General features: G+C 37.0%; 1 protein-coding gene across 3 annotated transcripts in view; it reads right to left on the bottom strand.

Annotated features, from left to right (window-relative positions):
- Positions 1-19159, bottom strand: part of Uhrf2 (ubiquitin like with PHD and ring finger domains 2) — a 74308-nt gene that overhangs the window by 42526 nt on the left and 12623 nt on the right. For 2 of the 3 annotated variants that reach the window (XM_057777035.1, XM_057777034.1), the window contains exon 3: positions 9891-10150. The exons of the other annotated variant lie outside the window; for it this stretch is intronic. In XM_057777035.1, coding sequence (XP_057633018.1) covers positions 9891-10150 — 260 coding nt within the window. The remainder of the gene's footprint in view (positions 1-9890; positions 10151-19159) is intronic. 3 annotated transcript variants of the gene reach the window in all.

Consider the following 19159-nt stretch of genomic DNA (forward strand, 5'->3'; position numbering starts at 1 on the left):
GTTATCAAAAGATAAAACTCCAGGCTACATAAGCAACTCAGTGATTAAGAACACTTTTTGCTCTTCCAGAGGATCTGAGTTCAAGTCCTAACACCCAACACCCACACTGCAGCTCACAACTAGTTGTCTGCCATTACTGATTTCCTTTATTCTTATTTATTATAACAAATATAAAAACCTAAGGTGGGTCACAAGGTATCTCCGAAAAGCCCTGCCACTGCAATCACCACTTCCTGGTTTAAAAAGACTGGCGCACCCTCTGCTCACATCCATCCCCAATGAAAACCCTGCCTCTTGGACCAAAATGCTCCTCTCAATTGGTCAACAGAGAGGTGACAGAACTTCTGTAAATTTTTTTCATTTTGTCTAATGAAGACGGTTCTAACTTTAACATAGTAAAACTACACACAATAAAAATTATCTATCAAGTATTGTCCAAACGGAAACCTTAACAAAAATGAAACTACATACAAGAACAATTATCAAGTAAGAAATACATTCTCAATGTCTAATTCATAAGTAATTGGCAAATTTATAGAGATCACTCCATTAGGTGTCCTCTCTTGGAGAACCCAAAGTTTTGTACTAATGTGCTTTTTGCCAATATCTGGGAAACTGTTAACTGTTTAGTCTTCAACCCCATCAAAGACCTGGGAAGGAAACAGTATTACTTGAGTAATCAATTACTTGAGTAATCAAGAAGTGCAAGCAAGCAATTACAAAAAATGTGAGAAATGACAGAAACATTTGGCTGCCTGGTCAGTCATCCAAGGTTCTTCTGCAATCTTTTGGCCTACAGGCCTAGAATATCTAACAGACTTGTTTCAGAAGCAAGAAATTTTGAAGGAGTGTACTACCCTATTGGCAAAGTTCGGCAGTCTCCTTTGAGTCCTGCTTGTACAGTTTGGACAGTGTACTGTTAGCAGTCAAAGCAAGGGCAGTTTCTTGCCCTAAAGGCTAGGTTTTGCCACAAAGAAAGCAAATGCTACATGGAGTTTCTTCGATACGCATCATCCACTTTAAATCACTGCTGGTGAGAGCAGATACATTTCATGTCAATAAAGACTAAGTTATTAAAACATTTTAAATACCATATTCTATAGGTCTTTGAAGTGTTTGAAGATTACCTATCTAAAATATATCTCTGTATACCTAAGAAAACCTAACTAACATGACACGAAGTTTGATAGCTATCAGAGACTACTAGCCTGTATTTCTTTATTATCTGAAATAGCTTTTAAGGTCTAAAGCTTCACATTGTATAATTAAACTGTATAGGTATGAACTGTATAGGTGATTACTATTTAATTATTATTTAAGACTAGTTGCTTTTTAGTTTGAAAGTTGATTCAATAATCTACCTTTTTATCCTATCATATCTTTCCTTCCCCCATTTCTGACAGTACCCAATAACAACTTGTAACCAACTCCCCCCACCCCTGCTACAGGATGACAAATAGTCATAACCCAGGGAAAGATAAAAAAACCACTCATACCACTTCTTGGGAACGTGGGCATCATGTTTTAAAAATACTTACTGTCTTGGGGGGCACAATGGCATCTCTAGGAGACCCTAAAAAAACTAAAAGAATGGTCAAGTCTTGGGAGAGCTAGCTGCATCATTTGTTGCCAGTCTGAGTAATGGGAAAGTGTAGGACATATCGGGACTCATTGGAAGTACTGATGGTAGTAGATGAGGGTGGATTATCTCAGCTAGCCATCTTGGAATTATCCTGGGCAGTTTGTGGATTAAAGCTGATCTTTAAGTGGTATTTATCAGCTTAGTGGTACTATCACAATGAAGGTAGAATTGTTGTTGTGGAGCTCCATCATTTTTTGGAGACTTCAGAGACTGCTGTTAGAAACGCATTATCGTTTACTATAGAAAACTTAAACATTAAATGTAATGTGTTGTAAATCTTAGGGAGGTTAAAGAACCATTATCTATTAAATACATCCGGGATATCGGGCATATTCTTCCTAAATATCTGTTTAAACTCAAGCCTGGAATAACACATGGGAAATTACATGAAGCCTAAGGCTAAAATTACTTATTACTTTGTAAAAACATTAACATCAAAACAGTTTGAAATTTTTTAAAAAATCTAGTAAACTTTTTCTTTCCTTTTTTGTTTTTTGAGACCTGGTTTATTTATTGCTTTGGAGCCTGTCCTGAAACTCTGTAGACCAGGTTGGCCTTGAACTCAAAGATTACCTCCTGCCTCTGCCTCCTGATTAAAGGTGTGTGCTACCACCACCTGGAAAAAGGGTTTAAATTTTGAGATAGTACTTATACTTTAAGAAATGTTTTAAAGATCAGAATAAATTCAAGGGATATGAGATTAGTGATAATAGCCTCTAGATTTTGAGTTTCTTCTGTGTCATAGCAAGTGGTTCTTCTGATATGAGACAGAGACTTTGAAATTTCTTTTAACAAACATGCTTGGGTTTAGAGAAGGAAAGAGCCACACTCCAACTCCAAAGCCAGCTTTAGTTTTTAACTGAGTCAGGACTACATAACTACCTGTTGAACATGTCTGTAGAGACCAGTGAAAACTGACATTTTGGCCGGGCGGTGGTGGTGCACGCCTTTAATCCCAGCACTCGGGAGGTAGAGGCAGGCGGATCTCTGTGAGTTCGAGGCCAGCCTGGACAGGAACCAAAAGCTACGGAGAAACCCTGTCTCAAAAAAATAAAAATAAATAAAAAAAAAAAAACTGACATTTTGAAAGGTTTATAAAATTTTACCCTGTAGGAAGTATTCTATACCATTAGGCCGGATTACTCCTTTTCTTTGCAATTTTTTTCAGATGGTCTCCTTTATTTAAGCATCCTTTGTCTAAAGATCTTTAGATTCCTTAGTTTGATGTTTTTATTTTCCTGGAAAGACAAAAACAAAACCCTGCCCTGACTCTAATTTTACCCTTCTGTGAGGTTAAACTAACATTACCAGCTCTCTTAACCAAGAGGTCTCTACTGTTTGAACTGAACCTTTTATTATTTTTGACAGTATCCTTAGCTTTTCTTCTGTAAAAAACAAAAGCAAGACCTCTATCCCAATGTAACACATATCCTGGTTTCCATTCTGAGGTCAACACATCTTTTAAAATATACTGGTTGATTTAGTTCAGTGGTTTTTTTTTCTATTATTCAGTATCTCTCTACAGCTGTTGTTCCCTTTTCGTTAGCATGTAAATTTTTTTTAAATGAATAAAGCATTATGAAGCCTATCTCTAGGGATCATTATTACCTCTTTTTTTATTAAACATTTCTTTTAAAGTATGATTAACTCTTTCTATAACTGCGTGTCCTGCATGATTATGTGGTATACTTGTAATACATTTTATGTTGTAATATGCAAAACCTGCTTCATTTTACTAGAGATAAGCTGGAACATGGCCAGCCTTAATTTGTAGAGGTTTTCCCAAGATGGTTAGATTTTCTAATAAATGTGTTATTACAGAATCAGCCTTTTCCAAACTCAAAGCAGTTTCTCATTGAAATTCTGAATATGTATCTATGGTATGGTATATATATTTTCATTTTCCAAACTCGGCAAAATGAAACACACCCACTTATCAAATTTAATTTGAGTACCCTTTGGGTTTCCTCTTGCAGGTAGTGGAGTTTGGTTATACAAAGCACAAGTAGGACATTTCCTTGGCTTGTTGCCAAGAGACAGAAAATTTCTTTTTTAAGTCCTTGCTATTAACATGGTGTTTCTTATGGAATTGAGGCTTCCAGCAAATTTCCTACTACTAGCTGAACAATTTCATCATCACCTTGTGCTAGAGGGCCTAGTGACCTGTATGGGATCTGGTATGTGTTTGTGTGTGTGTATGGGATGATTCCTATTACTAATTAATTCTTATAATTGCAAAAATCCTAAACCATCAGAAATTCAGTGGTTTCAATATGTAAACAAACACTGCATATTGAGAATCAGTAACTATATTAAGAGGTTCTGAAAAATGTAATAATACCATAAGAATATCACATAATTATGACTTTTGAACAGAATCATAAGGGCTTTGAGCCATTTTAATTTTCTGATTTATAACCTGCCTTTCATGATGTATTTGCATCAGAATAGAATGTAGGGGGCCCAGCTATTGCTGTTCCCTGAAAAATGCGAGGAAAGACCCAATTGGTTCTTTTTATAAATTGAAGTCTCTTGTTTTTGGGATATTTGTTGTTAATATCTCACCCCCAAATAGTGTAAACTCTTTGCCAAACTTAATTTCTGTCCATAAAAAGAAATTTTCAGTATTAGTAAAACTACTAAAATTCTGTTAATTGACAAGTCTCAATTTTCCTTTTAAAACCAACTCAGAAATCTTTTCTATATAGGTCTTTAACTTTTTGCTCTGTTTGCATAGCAAAAATATCCAGTCCAGAATATCATCTTATCTCTGCACAAGAATTTGAGTAGAAGAATGGGTGGAAAGTAGAATAACTAGGATACAATTAAGTTCTGGATTCAAGTAATCCACATGTGCATCCTGTAATTTTTTCTGTACCAGAGCCAATTCTCTTTCAACTTCAGTTGATTATTTCCTTGGACTTAATAGTCCTTCTTGTAAGGTTTGAAATAAATTACTTAATTCTTAAGTTGTTAATCCAATTGTGGGACAAAGCCAGATACTGTCTCCTAGTAATTTTTGAAAGTCATTAAGAGTTCACAACTGATCTCTCCTAATAGGAACTTTTTGTGCATTAGCTTTTTGCAAACCTACTTTATATCCTAGGTAATTAATGGAATATTCTCTGTATTTTTTCTGGAGCAATTTATAATCCCCAATAAAGCAATATTTTTTTTTTTTTTTTTTTTTTTTGGTTTTTCGAGACAGGGTTTCTCTGTGGTTTTGGAGCCTGTCCTGGAACTAGCTCTGTAGATCAGGCTGGTCTCGAACTCACAGAGATCCGCCTGCCTCTGCCTCCCGAGTGCTGGGATTAAAGGCGTGCGCCACCATCGCCCGGCTATAAAGCAATATTTTATTTCCTTAAACATTTCTTCTAAGGTATCTACGTTTGAATCAGCTAGTAAGATATTGTACATATAAACCATGGATTGAGGAAACTTTACGAATTATTTCCAACAGCTGTTATATAAAACTGGCACATGGTGGGGCCGATTTAACATCTCTCATGGGAGAGCTTTCCACTGATACCTTTTAACAGTTTGTGAATTATTATAAGTAGACACCATGAAGTCAAATTTTTCTTGTAAAGAAAATAAAAATTATCTATATATTCTTATATTGTTTTTTTTTAAAGGTATAGTAAAGAAAGTCTTTTAAATCACTATAATGGACCATCCTTTAGGTAACAGAGAAGACAGGGCAATTCCAGGTTATAGAGTCCATCAATTGAATTACTTTATTTATGGCTCACAAATGTGTCAGCATTCTCCACTTTAAAGAATTTTTGTTTTTAATGACAAATATAGAATTCCAAGGTCTGGCCAATTCTTCAAATTGTTGAACATTTAGCTTCTCCTGTATGTTGCTCTAAGGCCTTTCTGATGTCAAACGTCACTGTTTCACCCAGACAGGTTTATCAGCCATTTTAAAGTTAGGGCTACAGACACCTTTGAGAGGTCACCAACTGTTTGGTTACACACACTCTAAAAACTGCTCTAGAGAAAAATTTCCAAAATTTCTCCCTGAAGCATTCTTTATTTTATGGTTCATTTGAGGTTAGAGGAATGTGGATCTATGTTTTCCACTGTTGTAATATATGTCTCCTTATTTCATTGCTATGTTGGCCACATATGGTTTTAATTCTCTCTGTTCTTCAGGCCCTATGCATTCGACCCATCTTGAGCTTTGTTTCACCTGAGATAAAGTTCCAAGCTCTAGAAGCTGAACATTTACCTCTGAAGAGGCCAATTTGGATGTCAAGATTTTGGTGCAATTATACTTACTGTCTGTGCCTACCAGACCCTCCATTTTAATGCCATTTATCTGTATTGTTAATTTAGGTCTTTGGTTGTTTATAGAAGTTTGCCAAAATATTTGTTTTATGATTTCTATTGGGAATTTTGTTTTATCTTCTAAAGCTGCTCTGTCCTCCAGAGCAGTATGGTTTTTGCTTTTTTATAATAGGCATTGGGTCCTTTAATTGTTCTGTGGAAAAGTTTCCCCATGGTGATAGGGAATGATTGAACTAAATTTGACATGGGGTCTGCGAGGGGCCCTCTAAGGTGTTTCCTGAGGGCAAAGGATTACCTTGCCTGCACCTTGTCAATTTGCATTCATTGGTTCAATGGTGGCCTTTGCGTACCTTCTGCATACTCCAGAATACTGGGGTCATCTGTTTGGACTATCTCTAGAAAAACACTGTTTCTAGGAACGTCTGCCTACAATACCTTTGCAGATGACCTTGTTTATTACAATTAAAACACCTGACATTTTTTTCTTCAAATCTTTGGAAATCACCTCTCCTACCCAAGTGTCAACATGGTTATGAGATTTAATATTGACTGTATGTCAGATCCATTCCTGTATGGGTGTTGATCTTACCTTTAAAGGCCCAATTACATTTTGTACTGTGAATTAGCATTCTCAAAAGTCAAAGATTCAATTAATATTTGTTTAACGAGCCGGGCGATGGTGGCGCACGCCTTTAATCCCAGCACTCGGGAGGCAGAGGCAGGCGGATCTCTGTGAGTTTGAGACCAGCCTGGTCTACAGAGCTAGTTCCAGGACAGGCTCCAAAGCCACAGAGAAACCCTGTCTCGAAAACCAAAACAAAACAAAAAAGAATTTGTTTAACTTCTAGATCTGCTATCATTCTATTTACAGATGAAGTCAATCTCTGCAAAATTTCAGTGAAGGCTTCTTTTGAGCATTATAAAATTTTAGTAAATGGCCCAGTACTCTTTTCTGATTCTTGAATCTTGTCATAACCATTCAAAGTTGCCGTATGTCATAGAGTCAAGGCGTGATCATCAAATATAATCTGTCTTTCCACATCAGTATAACGGCACTCACCAATGATCCAATCCTAGGAAATCGTATAACATCTAACCCTACCTTGATGTTAGATGGTCCTAGCTTCATCTCTCCACCACACCTGGTCCACTGTAACTGAGGTCCAGATTCCAACACTGCTGTAACTAAATCTTTCCAGTCTTGTGGAATAATCAGTCAAAATGGTATTTTCTTCAGTAATTATTTCCAGGGCTTGCATATTATCAGTAGTAACCTTTTCTAAGGCTTGCATCTTTTGAGTAGTAAGTATTTTTAAGGTTTACATTTTATCAATCATCTTTCTACATTTTACATCAGTAAATATTTCTAAATCAATTTTAAATCAGTAAATATTTCTAAAGCTTTTTTTTTTAAATATTTATTTATTATGTATACAATATTCTGTCTGTGTGTATACCTCTCTACAGATGGTTGTGAGCCACCATGTAGTTGCTGGGAATTGAACTCAGGACCTTTGGAAGAGCAGGCAATGCTCTTAACCACTGAGCCATCTCTCCAGCCCCATTTCTAAAGCTTTTATCAGTCAAAATTGTATTATTCTCCTTAGCTAACTATTTGTAAAGCTTGCATATTATCAGTAGGAGGACTGGGTTGTACAGATGTAGTGATGGTGTTTGACCAGCAGGCAGAGCCAATGGTTGGAGGACTGGACTATGCGAATGTATTCAGAAATAGTGATGATATCTGACCAAAAGATGGAGCTGGTGCAGCACCAAGGCAGCAGTGGGAGATCCAGGTGCAAGGAAGGTGCACTGAGACTCAGCACTCTATACGCTGACTGCCCTCAGGCCAATGGCCACCTCTGGTGACAGCCTTGGGGAGGTTTGGCCAAGGTCAGAAAGAATTGGCCTGAGAGCCCCAGCTGTGTTACACACGCCTTGATTTTCTGCTTTGACTTTCCTGTCTGCTGCCAGTGATTTGGTAACAGCAGCTGCAAAGTTCCAAGTCCTGAGCAGGTCTCGAGGTGGGCAAAACTCAAGACAAGCTGAGCTGCCTTGATTAGCAGTCTACAGAGGGGTTCAGAGAACACCCCAACACAGGCAAAAGGGGCTAGCCAAAGGGTATTCATCCTCCACCAGACCTCAGAGCAGTTTGGGGGGGGGGGCTGCATGCACTTGGACCAGAGAGTGGTCAATGTGCCGAGATGCGTTTTGTGTATTTAGCAATGACAATCATTGAATGTCAGGTGTTACTGACTTCGTTTATCTTTATTTATTACAAAACTAAAGAACAAAATATAAGAAAAAACTGAGGTGGACCGCAAGCTACTGCAGAAAAACCCCACCGCAGCTGTTTCCTGCTCAACAACAAGGCCATACTCTCCGCTCTGCCTCTCCTCTAGGTCACCTCTATCCCAAATGAAAACCCTGCCTCTTGGACCAAAAGGCTCCTCTCAACTGGCTAGGGCACTGGTGACAGAATTTCTTTAACAGTAAGTATTCCAATTCTAGAGAATCCTATACCCTCTTCTGGCCTCTATGGGCACCAGGCACACAAGTGGTGTAATACATACATATAGGCAAAACACCCACACACATAAAACATTTAAAAATTAAGATAAAACTCTTTCAAGAACTTAAAGATTACTTGTTGGCAATAGACAAGGTAAGTCTACCACTATAGTAACTTGTCTCCATGATCTATGCCACAACATTCATTAAATTCAAAGACTGCTTATCAGTTCACTAACTCTAGACCCTTTCTGCACTAGCACCAATTCACCAATATTGCCAATCCCAGTCAAGTCCATTATGTTTAAATGCACTCTCACTGTTGGTTCTACTACAGTGGACTAAAATTAAAAGTAGTATGATGATCATTTGAGATAAGTAGTATTGATAGGTTAGCCAAAACATATCAGTCATAAAAGCAAAGATTAAACGTATCTACTTTTGTTTCCAGATATCCTGAAATTAAGTTTCTTCCATGTTGTTGCCTTCTTTTTTAAAATTCTACTATTGCTATTATTTTTACTCATCATCATCATTATTATATATGTATCAGTGTTTGGGTTCTATGTACATCTGTGTGCCACGTGCATTCCTGACTCCTTACAGGGGCCAGAAGAGGGATGCCCTGGAACTATAGTTACAGACAGTTGTGATGATGTGGGAATTGAAGCTGGGGCCTCTGGAAGGGCAGTCAGTACTCCTAACCTCTGGGTCATCATTCCAGCTGCCTCTACTAAGTTTTCTTCCAACTAACTTATATTAGAAAAAATGTATACTCATTCTAAGATTTGAGATCATAGCATGCGGCAAGAATTTTGTATGCTTAATATTTAAGCATATCCAAATAATAACTTTTGCTCCATAATTTTTAAAAAGAAAACTTAGTGCTAGAATCTAGACTCTCAAGGCCAAGTCCCATCATAATATTTCAGAACATTATTTAGAGAAGGAGACTGGCACATAACAATCAATGCACATAAGACTTCTTATTTTTGGGTAATAGTAATGAAAAAATTTTAAACTTTGTGGTAATGCATAATCCTGTGAACATATTAAAAAGAAATGAATCATTTCCTTCAAATGAATAATTTGTACGTAAATTATCCCAAAAGCAGTATCTGCATTTTGCCTCATTCTAATAGCTACAATATATTCTATAAAATGCTTAAGATATTAAATATAACCAACAAAGAGAAATCTGAATGTTCTAAGTAATAAGTCAATGGTAGAATGATTAAAAACAAGTCACTCATAAGCCAGAGATGACTGACAGTTAAAGGGCCCTTACTTGTTGGATAACAACCACTAAACAAGCAGAAACAAAGAATGAATATGACCTCTAAGTGATTTCTTCAGAAAGACTATTCAAAATAATCTTGAAATGCAAAGCTTTGCTTCTATACACAAAAACATGAATGAAGTCCTCAATAATATGAGCACTTACTCATCATACTCGATATGATAAATAACGTCTTCATCAGCAGCAACAGAGTCTGAATTAGACGTAGAGGGTACATTGTCCAATTTATTTGTGTTCTCTTTGGAATTATGATTTACATTTCCATTAGTCCTTTTATAAGAATTGCCATTCTTCAGTGGAGTTTTGCCACGTGAATGTCCGTCAGAAGCTCTAGTAACACTATGTATATGTGCTTCAAACCAAGCACCAAGGCCGGCATCTCTGGCATCCACCAATTCATTTACCTAAAAAAAGTTTAAAATTAGTTAATGAAGCTTAATTTCATCTATTGCTTCAAAAACTTTAATATAACTCAAGTTATTTGAGAGTGATTATGGCAAACAATATTTGTTGCTACTCATGTTTGAAATGATTACAGATTAGATCATACCTATTCTTTTAGATTTTATCGTACTGTCTTAATCTTGGTATTTACTAATATAAAAGTTGAATTTCTTCCCAATTTCCTTCGATGAAGATATTTTAATTCTTTTATACCCATGTCTACACCACTCTATTTTGAAAACAATGATTATGTATGCAGAAGTCATGTATGAACACTGTCATTACAGAATCAGCACTTTTAGCTATAAAGACATCAATTTGTTCTATTAATTTCTTATAACCCTAAAAATAACTTACACAATCAGTCCAAAAAGAAGTGAAAATAAAACTTGAGAATGAGAGAATTACTCATAAAGAATGGAAATATACACTGCTAAACTAATGTATATAAACTGGGAAAAGTTCTGTAATGGATTAGTAACTCACTAGGCAATTATGTCAAGTTATTACTTCAAAGAACAAGGATAAAACGTAAGGAGAGAGGGAGAAGACACAAGATATCCAGTAATGATTCAGACCTAACCAACAACTTTTATAAACAGAAATCAAGGATTAAAACATATGTATATCAGAATTAAGAAACAGGCAGGTTAAAAAAAAATTCTATATCCTTCCGATAAAAAGTTTAAATTTGACTTTATCATGGAATATCTTGTTTTCTCCTTCTATGGTAACTGAAAGTTGTGCTGGCTATAGTTGTCTTTAGAGTCTTCAGGACATCTATCAAGGCCCTTGTGGTTTTCACAGTCTCCACTGAGATGTCAGGTGTTGCAGAGACCTATACCCAAATATCAGGCAAACAGAGGGAGAGAGTCCAAATTGGAGATCTCCATCAGGTCTCTCCCCTCAAAACTCAAGGAATCCCGTGGAAGAGGGCAAGAAAGAATTGTAGGAGCTAGAAGGGTCAGGACACCAGAAGATAGCCCACAGACATCAACTAAGTAGGCTTTATAAGGGCTCAGAAACTGAAGCAACAATCACAGAGATTATATGGGCCTGTGGATAAATCCTCTGCGTATTTGTTATGGTTGTTAGCATAGTGTTTTTGTGAGACTCCTAAGAGTGGGGGTATCTCTGACTCTTCTGCTCTTGGGGACCCCTTACCTCCTACCAGGTTATCTTGCCCAGCCTTGACATGACGGTATATGCTTAGTCTTAATGTATCTTGTTATGCCATGTTTGGTGGATATCCCTAGGAGGTCTGCTCTTTTCTGAAGGGAAATGAAGAAATGGATCTGGAGAAGAGGAGAGGTTGGAGAGAAACTGAGAGGAGTGGAAAGAAGGATATTCTAAAAATGTGAGGACATTGGTAAGAGGCAAAGGTTTTGTTTGTTTCAGGTAACCCCCCCCAAAAAAAACCCAAATCTTTTAAACCTTTCTTTTTGAAAGTCCTTACAAAGAAAAATCTGAAATCACCAACACATGTCCATCATCTCAATTTAGTTTTCCCTTGAAGGCAAAAGAGACCACTTAACATAATTCTAACAGATGGTGTTGGCTAGTTTCTAATGTCAGCTTGACACAAGCACCTGGAAAGAGAGAAACTTAATGGAAGAATTGTTTCAATCAGACTGGCCAATGGGAATGTCTGTAAAAGACTATCTTGATTGATAAGTGATAAGGTGGGTCCAGCCCACTGTGGGAGACACTATCCCTAGGTTGGTGGGTCTAGGATATATAAGAAAGCTAGCAAAAAAATCTGCAGACCTAGAGAAGTTACAAGGGTTTGGGGAGGAACAACACACAAATCTCCCTAGAAAGGGGAAATTTGATAAATATTTTGGGTGGACTGGGGGCAGGAACAAGAGGGATCAGGTTGGCGAGGATAGAGGGAAAAAAATACTGGGAGAGATGATTCGAGTTGGAGGGCATTTTGGAGTAAGGTAGAAACCTAGTGCAATGGAAATTCCCAGAAATCTATGAGGATGACCTAAAAGTCCTACTAATGGGGGATAAGGAGCCTGAACCAGTCATCTTCTGTAACCAGGCAAGGCTTCCAATGGACGGACTGGGACACCAACCCAGCCACAAAATCTTCGATCTACAATTTGTCCAGCATGGAAGATATTCTGGGGTAAGAAGGGTGGTATACAGACTGTGAGTGGCCAACCAATCAATGACTGGCCAAGCTTGAGACCCATGTCATGAAAGGGAGCCCAGCCCTGATACTTACTGTATAGCCAGGAACCAGAGATTAGACAGTACAGTGTCCTAGGATAGAACCAAATATGACTGGCATAAACAAACAATAAAATTATTCCTAATTATATTCTACTATATTCATAGATCAGTGATTAGTTCAATCGTCATTACAGAGGCTTCATCCAGCAACTAATGAGAACAGATCCAGAGACCCAGAGCCAAACACAAGGTAGAGCTCGGGGAATCCTGGGGAAGAGGGGGAGGAAGGATTGTAGGAGCCAGATGAGTCAAGGATACAAGAAAACCTAAAGAATCAACTAACCTGGGCTTATGGGGCTCACAGAGAAACGACAATCAGGAAGTCTGCACAGGCTAGACCTAGGCCCTCTGATTGTGTAGCCTGGTCTTGTGGTATTCCTAATAGGGGGAGCAGGGCTGTCTCTGACTCTTTTGCCTGCTTTTTGAGACCCTTTTCTTCATACTGGTTTGCCTTGTCCAGCTTTAATATGAGGGGGAGGTGCCTACTCTTACTGCAACTTGATATGTTATGTTTGGTTGATATCCCTGAGAGGCCTGCCCTTCTCTGAAGGGAAAGGAGGAGGAACAGGTCTGGGAGAGAGAGGAGGTGTGGGATAAAGTGGGACTGGGAGAGAGGGAGGGGAAACTGCAGTTGGGATGTACCATATGAGAGAAAAATAAATTAAAATAAAAAAGCTAACAGAGGGAAAGCTAGAGATGAGTCTAAGCAGCCTTTCCACACAGTTTCTGCTTAAGTTTCTCCTAAAGTTCTTGCCCCAACTTTCCTCAAAAACAGACTGTGGCCTGGAAGTGTAAGTCAAATCAGCCCTGTTCTCTCCAAGTTGCTTTAATCAGTGTTTTATCACAGCAACAGAAAGCAAACTAGAATACATATGGTATTGCTTGGAAATAAAGTATGTTTTAAAATGACATACTCACATGTGCCAGATAATACACAATGTTCTTTACTTGGGTTTGCCTAATTATAATAAAGCTATCAATTACTGCTTTATGAAAAAACTTTTATGAAAAAGGCATCATTAGCTTGTTGTAGGCAAAAGCTAACAAGATGTAAATTCAGGTATTAAAGAACCTTGACCCTGAAAATAAGTGTAGGTTTCACCATTATACTAAGTAAAGCTTGTTAAATCTGACAAAAATAGGTAATTATTATAAACTTCAAAGGTAAGTGATAAGCTCAGAAATACACACACACACACACACACACACACACACACCCCTTTCAAATCACCAAGCTTACATAAAAAAGGAGAAAGTACAAGCCAAAACCAGTAACTTTCATTTTGGTACAACACTGAACCAAAGGCAGTATGCAAAGTGAATACCGCAGCAATGAAATAGCTTAAAAGGCAGGGTTTAATACAACATAAGAATAAAGCCTAAAGAGAGAGAAAACAGAGGGAAGGAGGGAAAGAAGGAGGGAAGGAGGGAGGGCGGGAGAGAAGAGAGGGGGAGGGAAGGAGACAAGAACTATTACTACTAATAATAATTAAAACTACAACTACTACTACTGCTGCTACTACCAACCATCAAATAGGTTAGGTATAACAAAGAATCAGATGGAACATGCTATTTACTACATAAATTGATTTATATGTTAAATGAATAGACTTAATTCTTCCACAGTAGTAACTAATAAATTTAAAGACACTCTCTTGTAAGCAACAGCTAAAACAAAAAGAAAAAAAAATGCTAATGTTTATAAGAATAAATAAGTTACAATTCACTCACAGTAAGCCAAATCATAGTGATGTTTAGCATTTCAACTGTATCATTAGAACAGGGAATAAGGTATATGGTTGACAGTAAAACAACAGCAGTAAACAAACCTTTTGTCTCAAGTGTGGGGTGGGGCAGGGTGGGGTGATGTAATCTGTAATCCTAGCACTCGGGAATCTTAGGCTAGAGGATCACTAGTTCAAAGCCATCCCCTAGGCTATATAGAAAGAGCTGTCTCAAAAACAAAACACAGCAACCCCCCCCCCATGAATAAACTCCACTATGGATCAGTGAGCAGTCAAAATGAAATGCTATAATCTGTCTAGCAATATTTAAAAAGCCAGCAAGTAGAGCTAATAATTAGATAACACAAAATAAAATGTATTCGTTCATAAAGATAGTTATTTGAGTACAGTAAATCTACACTTACAGCTGGAAACTAAAGTTTTATTTTCCTATTCACCAAAGCAAGCCATTTTCAATAATACATATTAAAAAGTAAAAAAAAAAAAAAAAGTAAATATATTGCAAAATGCATAGACACACGAATGACAATTTTAAATAGGCTAAATTTCATGTAGAAGATAAAACTTGTAGAGTATGGGTTTTGAGGACAGTTCAGAATAAAAATTATTAAAACATAAAATATAAAAACAAGATACTGTCATGGTACCCTTCTATATAACTTAGAAGGAGTTAAGAACAAGAATAATTTAGAAGAGAGTGGCAAAACAGACATCTGGTAGTATGTTCATGTAACCCCAGTCCAAGAGAGGCTAAAGCAGAACAATGCCAGTCTGAGTTACATAATGAGACCCTGTGTTTCAAAATATGAAGTTACAACATGGCAAAAAAAAGTATGAATAAAATATTCAAAGTATATCCACATGATTTTAATTTATATCAATAAAATGCAAAGTAGATATATTAAGTGTTATTTAAAGAATATTTCAATTCAAGATCACATAGCAAAGCAGCAGGTTTAGTCAAGAGGCAGAAAAAGCACTAAGAGAAATCACAGCCCAGTGTCTTTACTCTGTCTTCTCTGGGAAAAAGCAGGGCAGGACAGGGCAAATGATCTAAGATTAATGAGTGTGAATGTGTTACAACCGGCTTCAGGCTATTGGCGGAGGTCTCTAGTTGTCTGTCACCTTGCCATAGATGATCAGAACAGAAAAATACAGTCTTAATGTGTGTAATGGAGAAAAGAGGATGGTTGGGATATGGACTTGGAATTGATCTACTGTATATGAAAGATATCCTTTCTGACAATGTATCAATTATTTCTAGGAATTCACAAAACAAAAATGGAATTCTCTAGTCCTAGGAAAGGCAGTCTCTCCCCAGCCAAAACAAAATGGCATAGACATCCCACATATTCAAGATATAAAGGTAAGCTTCTAAATTGTTTGATTCATTTGTTTTTGAGAGACAGGGTCTCACTACTTAACCCTGACTAGCCAGAAACTCCTTATGTAGACCAATTCAATCTTGTATTGCACTCAGAGATCCACCTGCTTCTACCTCTGGGATTAAAAGTGAAGGCAACCCTGCATAGATAATCCCCAGTTTTTAACAAGATTGTTATATGTTAACTAATCAATATTTCAGTACATGAAAGAAATTCATAATTAAAATAATAGTTTTTGCCAAGCTTATTTTTATATGTATGAGTGGTTTGCCTATTTGTCTGCATGTGCACCATGTGCATACAGTTCTCACAAAGGCCAAAAGAGTGTGTCAGAACCTCCTGGAATAGTTACAGATGACTGTGAGCCAACAAGTGGGAGATGGGAACCAAACCCAGGGTCCTCTGCAAAATTATTAAGTGCTCTTAACTGCTAAGCCATCCTCCTAGTACCAAAGTAGTAGCATTTAAAATTGTTTTCAGTTTACCTATAAAAATTAACAATTAAATTCTCAGGAGGCAAAGCAAAATATCATTTGTCTAGTTCTCTGTCCCCAATACCTAAACAAATGTGCATTAAATACACAAATATTCTGGGAATGAATGAACTATCCAGAAATAAGCACTTGAAAAGCATTAGACAAAATTTCAAAAATTCTTAATGGCAACTTCATTTTAAACTGAAAGGGACACAAACTTATGTTAGCTTCTGCAGCCAATAAACTAATTAAATGCAATTAAAAATATTATAGTATGAATGCCACAGTAGCCTTTTATAGTTAAGTGCCAGGTCCACAATGTTCCTAAATGGAAAAAATAGAGTAAACTGCCTTGCAAAACCTTATACAACTAATAAACAATTTAACAAGAATTTGAAACCAGTTGATAGTGAAATCGTTGTCCCAATGGCCAGACCATGTAGTAACAAAGTTAAGACACCTAGTATCTAAATTATATATTAACATAAAATACATGAATTATTAAATAAAGCCAGACAGTGGTACAAAGAGCCTGTAACACCAAAACCTGGGTATGCAAAAGGCTCACAAATGCAAGGCCACCCTAGACTAAATAGTGAAGACTATCTCAAACCATCAAACTAGGTGACAAAGCATAAGCACAGAAAATAAAAAGAGAAACCTGCTAAGAAAACTTGTTTCTTATGAAGCTCTTCTCAGGTACTCTGGAAAAGAGGTACAGAAGTTTGCCAGAACAAAAGAACTATTAAGTATTTTTGATTGATTACTGTCTCTTCTATGAAAATAAGTTCATCCTTTCATTGCCTTCAAAAGCAGCAGCTTCTGACCAAGTGTGATGGTGTGCATCTGTAACACCAGCATTTGGGAGGTAGAGACAAGAGGATCTGGATTTTAAGGCCAGCCTCAGCTATAAACTGTTTTAGCACAACAGAAAAACAACTGAACAAAAAAAGACTACAATTGTGTCTCTATCACACCACTACACACACACACACACACACTGAGAAGGGGGGGCTGAAGAAATGATTCGGTAGTTAAGAGCACTTATGTGCTTGCAGAAGATCCAGTTGTGGCTTCTAATACACAAATGATAGCTTCCAACAGTCTATGACTCTAGTTCCAGGACTTCTGATGCTGTCTTCTGGCCTCAGTGGACATTGCTTACATATGGCACACAAACATACGTGCAAAAAAATTCATATTCATAAAATAGAAATAAATGTCTTTTTAAAAGAGTAAAAAGTAATAATAAAGTTTAACAGAGACACCAACAGTGACATATATATTCAGATATATGTATCTACATAAATTCATATGTATGGGTCTGGAGAGATGGCTCAGAGGTTAAGAGCATTGCCTGCTCTTCCAAAGGTCCTGAGTTCAATTCCCAGCAACCACATGGTGGTTCACAACCATCTATAATGAGGTCTGGTGCCCTCTTCTGGCCAGCAGGCATACACACAGACAGAATATTGTATACATAATAAATATTTTTAAAAAAAATTCATATGTATGACTCTGAGATTCCATTTTACACCTGTAAGAATGGCTAAGATCAAAAACACTGATGACAACTTATTCTGGAGAGGTTGTGGAGAAAAGGGAACACTCCTGAATTGCTGGTGGGAATGCAAGCTGGTACAGTCTCTTTGGATATTAGTATGGCGATTTCACAGAAAATTAGGAAACAACCTTCAAGACCTAGAAATACCACTTTTGGGTATATACCCAAAGAATGCTCAATTGTACCACAAGGAGATGTGCTCAACTATGTTCATAGCAGCATTGTTTATCATAGCCAGAACCTAGAAACAATCTCAATAAAATCAATTTTAAAAAGAAAATAAAAAAGAAGGCGGCGGCAGGCTGGGCAAGTTATAAGGGACAAGCCAGTATGCAACACTCCTTAACAGCCTTTGCATCAGTTTTGCCTCAAGTTCTGGTCTTTACTTCCCTTCATGCTGGACTATAAACTATAAGCTGAAAAAAAACATTTCTTTCCCCGCAAAAATAGTATGTATGAATATATATATAATATATATATATATATAAAATACAAAATATTCTTTTAAAAAATGTCCTTGCTCAGTTCAGCGTTTTTGAATACCCAGGAACAAAGACAACAAGTACCCTCACAGCGACTGAGGAATTGGCTCAGTTGGTAAAGTACTTTCTATACAAGCATGAAGAACCAAGTTCAGATCCCTAAAACCATATAAAAAGCTAGGTACAGTGGTGCATGTCTGTAATGCCAGCACTGGTAGAGAAGTGGGGGTAGATACTATGGAGACAAATGGATCCCTGAGCTTCAAGTTCAGTGAGTCAAAAATAAAGCACGGTAGATAGTGACTAAAGAAGATACCCTACCTCAACCTGTGATCTACACATATGCATGCACATTTGTTGCATATACATAATTTAAAAACCACATAATTAAAAAACACTTTTATAATGATTCCTTAATGTGATTATTTAAAAGTTTATAATTGACTAGGCATCTTTTCCCTAATCTTTTGTAAGTGGTTTATTTCTAACTACCACTATAGATATATATTTAGAGTATGGCAAGTATATTTAATATTGGAGCACCGCTCTACTTAAGAACTTCATAAAATTAGCTGGGCATGGTGGTGGGCATTTGTAACTCCAGTGCTTAGGATGGGATAGCACAACAGGCAGCTCCCGCATGCTTGCCACAAATCAGCCTACTCAATCACTGGGCTCTAGGTTCAGTGAGAGACAGTCTTACAAAATAAGGTTGAAAGTAATGAGAAGCATACCCTACATTAACTTCTGGTCTCAATACACAAAAGCACATAAGTACACACAAACCAACATAAACACATATACACACTCTGAAGAGAAGGAAGAAAAAAAAGAGAAACAAGTGCCCCTTGAAGAACGGCTCGTTACAACACTGCAGCAGGAAATATGCAAGGTGACTCTGAAACATCTTACAGTACCAGCAAACAGAAAGAAACCTCTCAATAATAGTGCAATAGTATAAGGAGAAGGGCCATTATAAAAAAAAAAAAAAGCTTCCATTGACCAAAGTAGGTGAGAAAAGACAAATCTCCCATGTTGATGAATTTTTTCTTTATACTTGTCCTCAGGGAAATGAC

The sequence above is a fragment of the Chionomys nivalis genome, chromosome 8 (assembly GCF_950005125.1).
Source record: "Chionomys nivalis chromosome 8, mChiNiv1.1, whole genome shotgun sequence".
NCBI lineage: Eukaryota > Metazoa > Chordata > Mammalia > Rodentia > Cricetidae > Chionomys > Chionomys nivalis.